The 12,036-nt window shown below is 45.6% G+C and overlaps 1 protein-coding gene across 1 annotated transcript in view; it reads right to left on the reverse strand.

The window, feature by feature from the left end:
• The window catches only part of EPHA5 (EPH receptor A5), a 362,633-nt gene that overhangs the window by 77,971 nt on the left and 272,626 nt on the right, over window positions 1–12,036 (reverse strand). The window contains exon 6 of the mRNA XM_063131415.1: window positions 4,155–4,279. Within this exon, the coding sequence (XP_062987485.1) occupies window positions 4,155–4,279 (125 nt within the window). The remainder of the gene's footprint in view (window positions 1–4,154; window positions 4,280–12,036) is intronic.

The following is a 12,036-nucleotide window of genomic DNA, read 5'->3' on the forward strand; positions in this document are numbered from 1 at the left end:
GTTGGCAGTAATAGATTGGATGAGAGCGAACAAATTGAAGCTTAACCCAGATAAGACAGAGGTGCTCCTAGTCAGTTGAAAGGGTTATAATTTTGTTGTGTATTTTAAATGTGTTTTTTTCAATGTGTGTGTTAAACTTTGTAAGGCCGCTTTGAGGCCCAGTATTGGGCAAAAGGCAGGATACAAATAAATAAATAAATAATAATAATAATAAAATAAAATAATAATAATAATAGTAATAATAATATACTGGCAAAATGATTAGGCATTGCATCTAGTCATTTGTAGAGTAGATCCATTGAAATTAAAGATATTTAAGTTAGTCACAAGCAACTGATTTTGATGGGTCTGTTTAAAGTATGACTAAATCTGGATTCAACCCTAAGAAAACCATACATAACAATCCTCCATATCAAAAAACAAAACAAAAACAACAACCCACAAGCCCCCCGACCCGCCCCCATCTTGGAAACACCAGAAAAGTTTGAGAAGAATCTTGCAACACTGTCACTGGATTTCCTGAGTGAATCTGCTGCTGTCTTTTAGAGATTATGCAGAGGTGCAGGCAGTTATGCCTGATCAATGTTACATGTCCACTTTTCAATGGATTATCAGCATTACTGGGTGAAATTTTATGCATTCAAACTAACAGAACAAAACAAACATTGAAATAAAATGTATTTATAACTAGCTTCATTTCAACATTTTTGAATATTGGAGTGGGTTAGACCACAGCGGGCAATTTTTGGTCTACAACTCCCATAACCCCTCACCATTGGCCAGGCCAGCTAGGGCTGATGAAAGTTGTAAACCACATGTCTGGAGGGCCACAAGTTGCCCACCTTTTGGTTACACCGTAGGTAAATACAGGTGACCATTTGCTAAATGGGAAATTATCACTATGAGCAAGTAACCATGAGGTATACCAGTCATCTGCATTGTCCCGTCAACTTTTGAGAAGAAACTTAACTACACTTCTATAGTAGACTTCACAAGCAATCATAGCAACATGGGAGCTGTTTCCTCATGGTGTACTCTTACATGGTTGTGTGTGAATGATGGAACCTCATGGGTAAGGCCAATTGTGTGGGTCTTTCCTATCCAGTCACCACCTTCCCTGTAGTAGGAGTACAATAGTCCTGTAAATGTGGTTGCTTCATTGAACTGTAACTTACAGCTGTGTGGGATCTCACTCCATAGAAGGGCCTCTCACCCTAACCTGGCTGTTTATGAAGGAGCCTAGGAATCTAGGGAAACATGTGACACAATTTCCCTCACCACTTTGGCAGGGTGAAACAGTTAAATGGCTTACCAAGGCCACAGCTAGACCTAAGGTTTATCCCAGGATTGTCTTGGGGTCAAACCTGTTCACCTAAGTGCCACACAAGCAGGGATGAACCCGGGATGATCCTGGGATAAACCTTAGGTCTAGCTACGGCCCAAGAGGTTCCACATATAAAGTAGTCTGTTAAACTGGTCATTTGGTAAACTGGTCATTTGTATCCCCCACCCCTCCAAATATTCTTGAGGTTTTGTGGCAAGATCAAGATTGGGCAGATGTAGACTTCTCCCAGGTTGTTACTGTTCCACGAGTTTCCACTATTCTATGATGCCTTCTCCACAAACTGCTTTCCAGTTTAACTTGAAGCATGTCTAAAATTACTGGTGGAGTTGGCACATTTTCGTATTGCCACTGTCTTCAGTTCATGTATTTCCTTATAGGTTACCGATGCATATCAGTGCACATGCACATAATACCACAGTGCAAAACAGAAAGAATCCTGGTGCAAACACATCAAGATTCTTCTTAGCACTAATTTAATCAATGTTCATATGTATTATTAACCTGTGAAAACCTGGTGGGGGTGGGGGCATGAACTGAAAATAGTGGCAAACTCTGTTCTCTTAGCAATCTGACCACAATGTCGAGAAATCAAAACCAGAATACTACAGACTTGCAAACATATTAGGGATACTCTGGAAGCCAGAGGAGGTAATTCAGGGCTCCCAAATCTGCAGGTGAGAAAGCCCCAGTCAAAGAACTATCAGGGTGTCAGGTGTGAAGCAGAGGGTGTCAAATGTTCAAATAATATGGCCAAATAGCTGGAGTTGAAGATTTTTGGGGGAGTTTCCCTTTGTAATACAGGTTTGGGCAGAGGGCGGGCTCTATTTGTTTCAGGAGGTCTTTCCTTAGTCATTATCATTTCACATTATTCCAATCTACATTTGGATTTGTCGTCCGCCACAATCCAATAGAGAGTAAGGCGTGCTTGACCCAAATGATTTCCTAAGGCCTCAGTTTGCCTAACACTGAACATATTCATGCAATAGATTTTAAACCAATTCATGAATAATTTCCTCTTCCCCAAAAAAACCCTAGGAACTATGGCTTTGTGTGGGAAGGGAGAAAAGCTTAGAGATCTCAGACAGAGATCTCATCCTCAACCAAACTACAATTCCCATGATTCTTTAGGGAAAGCAAGAACAGTCAAAGTAGTCGGTAAGTGTAGATATGCCCTCTGTATTGGTTTGTTTTCTTGGTGCTTTGAAACTTGGTGACCATAGGATCAGAGCCCACTATCTATTAAAAGCCCTGCTGGCAAGAGCACCGAAGGTGATTTTATTTATTTATTTATTTATTTATTTATTTAAAATATTTATATCCCGCCCTATATCACTAAGTTCTCAGGGTGGTGTACAGATAAAAACATACCATATAAAACAATAAATATGTACAATTAAAAACAAATTAAACCATGAACCAAATTAAACCAATATATAATTTAAAAGCAGTAAAAGCAGTTAAAACAGTTCAAACAATGTGCCAGTGAGTTTATCCATCAAAGGCTTTGTTACAAAGCCATGTTTTTACTTGGCGTCGAAATGCAATCAATGTTGGCGCCAGTCGGGCCTCCCAGGGGAGGGCATTCCACAGTCGGGGTGCCACCACAGAGAAAGCCCTCTCCCTTGTCCCATCATAGCATATACGTTGCATTGGTGGGATGCGGAGAAGGGCTCCTCCAACAGATCTAAGGTCTCGGGCAGGCATATATAAGGAGAGGCGCTGTCTCAAGTATCGAGGTCCCAAGCCGTTTAGGGCTTTAAACGTCATTACCAGCACCTTGAATTCCGACCGGAAGCGTATAGGCAGCCAGTGCAGTTCCTTTAAGACCGGTCTTATGTGAGCTCTGTAAGATGTACCTGCCAACAATCTTTTGCCCCAGTTGCTCCTATAAAAAGCAATTTCAGCTAGATGCACCTCTGAACTCCTCTGGTTGAGTTGCCAATGGTGGGTGGGGATGACAACTGAGGGGCCATTGGATCCTGTGGATCCACACCTGTCCCCTCCCCTCCCCTTTTGGCCTTCTCGAAGCTCTGAACCCATCGTGGTGCTTTCCGCAATGGCTGTGTGGGGGGGATATGAGAAGGGGTACAGCCTGACCTTGGAATCCCTCTCCTGATATCATAGCAGCCATTCTCCCAGGGACCATAGGATTGGTCTGTAAAATACTTAAACAAGATCATCTCTAGAAAAGCAGAACTATCAGCACAGAGCTGGTGTAGTGTATTGTCGCGGTATTGTTGAGCTATGAAACAGGAAGTTCCCAGTTTGAATCTTGCGTCTGACATGAGCTCAGTATGTAAGCCTCAGCCTCAGCCCTCCTGTTTGCATTACGCAACACCTGCCTACTCTACAGAGTTGTTGTAAGGATTATGTGACGAAATCAACCATGTGAAGTATTTTGAAATAGCAGAGTCTTCTGGAAAGTAGCAATGTTTACGCACCCCTTAATCTCAGCTAATTAGGCTGCAATCCTATACACACATACCTGAGGGGAAGTGCCATGGCACTCAATGGGACTTACTTCTGATTAGAAATAAAGTCGGCTTTATTTTAATATAATAAAACAGAAGATAGAACTGACAGGAAACCTTAGTACGTGTTCAACAGGTCTGATGTGCTAATGAAAATAAAAGTTTGTGCATATGCACAGACACTTCAAGGTTTCCTAATCAGTAACAGTATAATCAATTTAACATGGAGTTACACACAAAATCACTCCATTCCTTTTGAACAGATTATAATTCTCACTGAACGGGGGAAGGCGGAAATCAAAGTAAGCAAGGATGGCCTTGCAATCACGCAATCGCACCTTTTCAAAATATTTGATTTCATACTCCAGGATGATGCCATTGGGTCGTTCTGGCTCCTGCCAGGAGAGGGAGATGCTATTTTTGGCGACTTTCCCTTTTTTCACATTTGTAATTGGAGATGGTGCTGTGGAACAGGAGAAGAAATCAAAACAAAGTCAGAATAATTATTAGTTTAGACGGAGAGAGAGAGAAATCCCGTCCTAACAAGCTTCAGTGCTTGTTGGACCGATAACAGGTCTTTGCTATAAGCAGCTTAGCATCGCCAACCAATACATGAGTGAGAGTTAAGAGCAGAATTGCCAGCTTTTCGCCTAGTAGAGAGCCTGGTCCAGCGCAGATGCAACATTTCCCACCTGTTAAAGACAGTGTAAGCTGTTTTCCTAATGCGCGACACTTTGCTGGATCAGTCCGGTTTTAGCATTTTGTCTCCAGTAAGTCTGAGCCAGGATGAAAGAGGTTCCCCACTGCTGGAGGAGACCCAATGAAATCAATTAATTAGTCACAATTAACTTGCCCTATGGATATTAATGGGTCTACTCTAAGTATGAGGAAGTCTGGATCCAACCCAATATGTTTGCACTAATGCTGAATCAAAGTACTCAGCCTAGACTTGTTTCAGCATTTTTGTTTTGTGGGGTGGGACGGCCCCCCCAAACTGTAATAATCTTCAGGGTTGAGGAAAATACTTACCATGGGAGTGGGGATGGGGTAGCTTACTATTCTAAACAAGGTGGGTGAGGGTTTCTCTCCCTCTCTCTCTCTCTTTTCAGAACACACAAAAAGTTACCATAGTTTGAAGTAACAACAGAGCTGCCTGAGCAGTATAGTAGCATTCCTTTCTACTGTCAATATGTCCCAGTGGGAACAATGTCATTCCCAAAGACATTTCTGTGGGGGGAAAGATGGCGGCCCCCATTGATAGGAGGGAGTGTATGAGATGCAGGACACTACCAATCTCATAACCATGGGTCAGAGTTTGGAAAGCCTGACCTGGTACAAACATAACCGAAACCATGGTTTCCTAGCCCTCCTTTCATCTACCCCGATTCTCCTCTTCTTCCAAGAATTTGAGGAGAGAGGAAGTTTCTGTGTTTTTGTTTGTTTTTAAAGGGCAGTTCCCCCCATGATATCCGAACTCAGGGAACTGTGCTTCCTTCAAACTATAGTTAGTGAACAAACCAGGATCTGTAATCACATTTTTCAGGGGCAAGCACATAAGTTTGAGACTCAAGCCGGCTCATTCTCATAGCAACACCGACAATGGTGAAGCATGATGGGAATTGTAGACCAAAACATCTGGGGGTCCACAGTTGGCCGTGCCTGCAGGCTTGCAAGACAAAGTGCAATTTTGGAATGAGGGTGAGATAGTGCATCTTGTTGACTTCTCAGACAAATGGGTAGGAATAAAACCTTTATATCGCGACGAGGATTGCTCCTATGAAAAGATTGTTAATGGCTTTTTTGTAGCAAATTTTATGCTCTTTAATTTTGTACTGAGATATCTTTTCTGTGAGATTACAAATAATAGAGTTATTGAGCAAAAACTGGATTTTGGCCACCATTTCCCAAGATGGCGGACGTTATGATGTTTCTTGAGATGCCCCTATATCTCATTTTACTCTACATGGTCATAAATACCACCATACCACAGTTCACACTTGTATCACAATGGGCACGATTTTTACGCTACGCCGCTCTACTAGATGGGATGGGCCAAACAGAGTGATCAGTTGGGCAATGCCACCTGGAGGTGCCAAAGGTGCCTTCCAACCTTTCCCGCCTGTCTTTCCTGTTCTGGAGGCAGAAATGCTAGCTGTGGATGGGGGGGGGAGGGACTTCCTGGCTTAGTCCTGTGTGGCTGTCAGTGCATCAGGCTCACCAGAGGGCAGCACCATGCTTGCCATGGGGAATGAGTTCACCGGAGCCTGGGGACCACTTTAAGTGGCAGATTTTGGGGTGCCATTAAATGGTAGCAATGTGTTCATTTATCTAATTTTGCCACCAGGAAAGTTTGGGTGTAATTTAATTTCTCCCTCTCAGACACCAAACTATCCGGGGCCATCTCGGGCCACCTGCTTTTCCCCTTAAAATACTGAGACTAGCAAATGTAGGGCCACTTTTATTACTTTCTGTTTATAACATTTCTATCCTGCCTTTCCATCAATTGCCTTCAGGTAACTACTTGTTTTCCTTGGTTCAGTATCTCTGTCCTTTCTTAAGCTCATCATCTCCTGCCTGTACCCACTTCCATCACATTCCACCAGCTGTTCCTCCTTCCACCGTGTCACATTCCCCACCCCACCACATCATCTATGACGCTGGGAAAAGGGCCTCTGACCCCATCCCCTCCGTTCTAATATTTCTTCTCTTCAACACACCAAGTCCTTTCTCTACCCTTTCAAGAAATGTTGGGAGCCAAGGATGTTTGTTTATAGGGGGTGGAATGAGGGGGGGGGGAATCACTGTGAAATTTAAGCCCAGCAGAGTGAAATCCCAGTTATCTACTAGTAACAGAAATAAGAACAATGTTTAAAGTTCTGTTAATTGGACCAAATTGCAGCCTCTTTGGAATAACAGCGAGACTCAGTTCAGGCTTCATACCAAAGCATAGTTTTCACTCATCAATATTTAGAACCCACACCATGGCTTGAGAAGCCAAACATACAGCAGGCAAGCCACAAGGATTCTCCTTGAAATGTGAGGTGTAACTTTTATAACATAAATGTTAAAAAAAAAATAAAAAAAAAATAAATATGGCTAAGAGGTACTTGAGTGCTTAGATTTTTGATCCATCTAGTATACAGTATTATAAGTTTATTCCTGTCTCCATGGAACAGCAGCCTGCAGAGTAGGGATGTGCTCCACTTCTAATCGGACCGGCGAATTAGAAGCGGAGCAGGGGGCTTCACCTGCCCTTAAGGTGGAGGCGAAGAGGATTGGGGGGCCAGCGGAGCGTGGCGAAGAGGATCGAGGTGAAGGCGGATCCTTCGCCTCGATCCGGAGCTCCGCTGGAAAGGTAAGTGGGGTTTACTTGGCCCTGCCGCTGTCGCTGTCGCCCATGCGGCGACAGCAGCAGGGCCCGGTAACCCCCCCGTCCTCCTCTCCCTTACCTGCCTCCATCCGCGGTCCGTCGGCGTCTTCAATTGAGCCTGCGGTTCAACCAGGAAGTCTGGGCTGTGGCCCAGACTTCCTGGTTGAACCGCGGGCTCAACTGAAGACGCCGACGGACCGCGGACGGAGGCAGGTAAGGCCCCCCTCCCCCTTGGTCCCTTACCGGGCTCTGCCGCTGTTGCCGCACGGGCGGCGGTGGCGGCAGGGCCCGGTAAACCTCCCGCCCTCCTCTCCCGGCCTTACCTGGCGCCACTCCCCTCCACTGCGGAGCTCCGATTCAGAGCTGGAGCTCCGCGGCGAAGAGGAGCAGAGTATGGGCGGAGCGGTGCGGAGCGGGCCAATCCGAAATTTTCGGATCGGCCCGCAGGGCGGAGCGGGGGGTCCGTGCACACCCCTACTGCAGAGGCATAATTATGGCTTTAATTATGGTTTGTCAATTTGGACATCACACCAAGTTATAGTTACCACAAGCCATGGGTTTTTTTTATTATTATTATTATTTTGGTTTGCTGGCCAATCACAAACCAGGCTTTGTCCATTCATTACACAAGGGTCCCCAAACTTTTTTGGTCAGTGGGCACATCTGGAATTTTGTCTTGGGCATTTGTGGTCCCTGATGGCAGGCTCCTCGTGGTTCCACATGGACCTTTGGCCCAATTGGACTCCACTCAGAGAAAAGCTTTCAGTGTGGTGGCCGCCTTCTTATGGAACTTCCTGCCTCTGGAGGTCAGGCAGGTGTTGTTTCCGGCACCTCCTGAAAACATCTTTATTCCAGGAAGACTTCATTGATTGACCACCCATGGTTAGTTTGTTTTATCAGAAATCTTTCTCTTATTAAAAAAAAAAAAAAGTAATCATTTTAACATGATGTTTTATTCTTCTATCATAGTTTGTATTTTTATGTACACCACTCTGGAATCTGTCTAGATGTAGAGTGGCATAGAAATGTTGTAAATCAGTGGTCCCCAACCTTTTTGGCACCGGGAACCAGTTTTGGGAAGCCATGCCCACCCACCACCCACTCCAGCATCCTGGCTTCGCTTCGGCTGGGCACCCAGCCAAAGCGAAGCCAGGACGCTGGGGCGGGCGGGCGGCTTCGGAACAGCGCGCCCGGAAGTCACTCTCCCAGCACGGCTTCTGGCCAGGCGTGCCGTTCCAAAGCTGCCCCACCCACCCCAGCGTCCTGGCTTCACTTCGGCTGGGCAGGCAAGATGGCGCCCCGCGCCCAGGTACGCTGGAGTGGGTGGGTGGGAAAGCAGCTCACCTGCACGGCTCGGTTCCTAACAGGCGAAGGACTGGTACCGGTCCATGGCCCGGGGGTTGGGGACTCCTGTTGTAAATAAAATAAAAAATAAAAATGGGTGTTCTCACAAAATGGCTGACAGATAAAGGGGGGGGGCTTGCCCAGTCGTATGATGGCTGCCATGGTCTGCATAGCCAAATATAGTGCTGGAGGGCTGCTTTTTGCTTAGCGTCATACCAACTCCCCTGCTTTTTTAAAAATAGTAATAATAATAATAATAATAATAATAATAATAATAATAATAATAATAATTTAAGAAATAAAATAAAATCAGGAGCCTGGGGAGCTTCACATCACAGACCCCCACATTATCATAGGTGTGTACAGCACATTTCATTAGGGTGTGAACCCAGGGATATATTTTTTAAGACAAATATTGATTGAATACTCAGTCATAAAGGATATTATTTTCATTCATTTATTTATTAAACACTGTAGACACTGATGCTCTACTCTGCATTTGGCTTGCCTGACCTTGGGAGGGCCGTTGCAGGTGTGGGTGGGTGAGTGATGAGGAGACGCTTCTCAAGCCCCAGCATTGGTGGGGCTTTGCGGTGACACTGGCCTTTTCATTTCTGCTGCCAGGAACAATGATACTCTCTCGGAGGCAGTGGTTCTTTGGCGTGGAGGCAGAGCATCCTGAGGGTCATTGCCACTGTGTCTGGATGCACCTCTGGGCCCCTGCTCAGTGGCTCCCTCAATTCAGCACTTATTGCTTGAGACATTAGGGTGTTCCTGGGCACACCCGGCACACCCCTATGAGCATTATACCATAATCAAGTGAACTATGGTTTGGTATAATGGTCAGTAATCTTATCATGGCCGTGCACTCACAGGACCCACTGCTCAAATAAACAGAAACATTCATTTTCAGAAAGGCAGGTCAGCACAGCTTGCAGAAGTGAGTTCTGCTGACCATTCCTAATCCAGAAACGAGCATTTCCGGGGTTACTTTTAGAAGCACCTAAGCCACGCTGCGCAAATAGTGGCTCCCACAAGTGCAGAAGGACCAGCAGAGGCAGCACTGGATACTGCCCAAAGTCTGAACAAAGTCAAAAAATATTGTTATCTTTTTTTGTGTGTGTGTGTGGAAAATCTGTATGTAGATCATTGTCCAAAGAACTGCACATCAGGTTCTGTGCCTCATTCAAACAGCAGCTTTTGAAACTGATGGAGTTTTTAAAAGCAGGTTGTGATGTGGAGTCTGAGGGCGTTGCTAGACGTACCGGGTGTTCCGTCGTTGAGGAGCGGTGAAAGCGGCTTTTCCCGTTCAGCCGTGACGCCTCATCATCCACACCTGCCTTCGATTTGTGGCGGAAGTTTGCGCCGGTTGTGCTGCTGCCGCCGCGAGAACGGTTGCGCAGCCACACCGGCCTGATTGCCGCGGCTTTTTTTTTCGCTCGCTGCACGGTTTGCGCACGTCCGAAAGACCGCAAACTTGCGCAGCCGTCAGCGATGCCGCCGCCGGCCCTGGCGGCGGCAGCGGCGGCAGTGCCAGTGCCAGCCGAAGTGCTGCTGGTGCTGTTGAGGGTCAACATTGATGCGCTCACTTCCTGATGGGGGTCGTGGCGGGTGTCATATGACCCGAGGTCAATCGTCTGCATGGCCACTCTGTGCCTACATCTCCCATCATGCCTCTGAGGTGTCGGCGGCGATGATCGCCTCTGTGCCCTCTGCCCCATCCCAAGGAGCCAACCCACATCTGGCCGTAGCCATGGCAGCAGCCCACAAACAGCTCTGCCCTCTGCCAGCCTGGTACCCACACTAACAGGCAGCGTACAGCACCGCCATTATGCGGCCACGGTAGCTGCCCACCGCAAGGAGTCACCAGCCACTTTTCCGGTCCTCCGTTCCTGCGCAAACTGTCACTGGGGAAATAAAAAAAAAAGCCGCTCCGCCGCGCTGCCCCAGCTGCCGGACTGCGCGCAAATGGCGGAGGCGGCTTGACCGAAGCCGCTGACCACTCCCCCTTAGCACGCCTTTTCCTGCCCAGTGCGGACCGCAGTGACCTCACATCCTCCCACACGTACTCCGAATTACCGCGGGACAGCAGGAAAAGGCGTCCTAAAACTCACTTTTTTAAAGTCGGGAGAAAGAGGCTTCACCGCGGGATAACGGCGGATCCTCGTGAACGTCATCTGGAAGCCTCGACGTGACTGCGGAAGGTAACGCGCGCTAGAGCCTCGTCTAGTAACGCCCTGACTTTCAAGAAGAAAAATCCAACACTTCCACTGGGCATGCCTAAAGTAGTTCTTCAGAGAGCAATCATTTCATTCTATGTAAGAATGGTTTATGATGCATTATTGTGGGGTTAATCCATTTGATTTTGCCCACAATTTATTCACTAACACCCCACTTCTCTCTGTGAAGTTTTTTTTTTTAAAAAAAACCCACCAATCTATTATGAAGTCTTCGTAACCTTTGTGGATTTGGCACTTTCACAGACCTGAATTTCTAATGACCTAAATCGGCAACATGTTCGTTAATTGCTATGCAGAATGTTGTGTTCAACTGGGGGGAGGGGGGGAAGTGAGGAAAAAGATAAGAGAAATGGGTAATTGTACACCCAGAGTACTTCAGAAAGGCAGTAACTGTATCCTTTTAGGTCCTTCCTCAAAAGAAGTGTTAAAGTATAACTGCAAGATAAGGACCAATTAAGTATGTTCAATCGATCTTTGTGGTTCTGGCATGAAACCATAGCTACTTTGGATTCTCCATATATCTAAATTACAAAACTCTGAACTGAAGAAAGAAGGTATGCATCTTTTGGCCTTCTTTGTCACACAAAATGTAATACAATCTCTGCAGTCAGACAAAGTCTGCTATCGTCCCATTTTAAAAGCTTGAAACGGGATACCATGCAACATGATCACAGGAAAAAAGGACTGCTGTAAAACAGCACTTTAAATAAAGGTCATTAGCACTACAAGGACGCTATACTCTAAAAAGAAAAAAGAAAAAGGGAACCACGTTAGACAAATTAGTGAATGGCTTTTATTTAGTTATTTGATTGACTGATGCCCCACTCTTCATCAGGTTTGTAAGGTGTCTTACGAAAAGCTAAAATTATAATAACTCCAAATGAATTAAAGATTGAAACACCATATAAAAGAGCAGTATTAAAGCAGTCAGGGGTATTAAAACAAACACCAAGCAACCTAAAAGCAACGTACAGGGAATTAAAAAGCCTGGGGAAATGAAAAGTTCTTTGCCTCATTGTGGAAATTAATCCTCAGTCAGGGAGTCGCACTGAACAGGGCATTTCCCCTGTAGCCACTTTCCCCACATCAAAACAAGGCCGGGGCACCCTGTTGTATTATTGGTTTTTTAAAGCTTACAAGGAACTTTTAACATAATGGAGCATTCAGAAATATGACCCCATTCCATACATGCGTTCTTAAGTTCTAAATCCATTCTAACACATCATTTTATTGACTATGTAGGCCAGGCTATATATTCCAGCCCTT

This window comes from Elgaria multicarinata, chromosome 1 (genome assembly GCF_023053635.1).
Source record: "Elgaria multicarinata webbii isolate HBS135686 ecotype San Diego chromosome 1, rElgMul1.1.pri, whole genome shotgun sequence".
Lineage (NCBI taxonomy): Eukaryota > Metazoa > Chordata > Lepidosauria > Squamata > Anguidae > Elgaria > Elgaria multicarinata.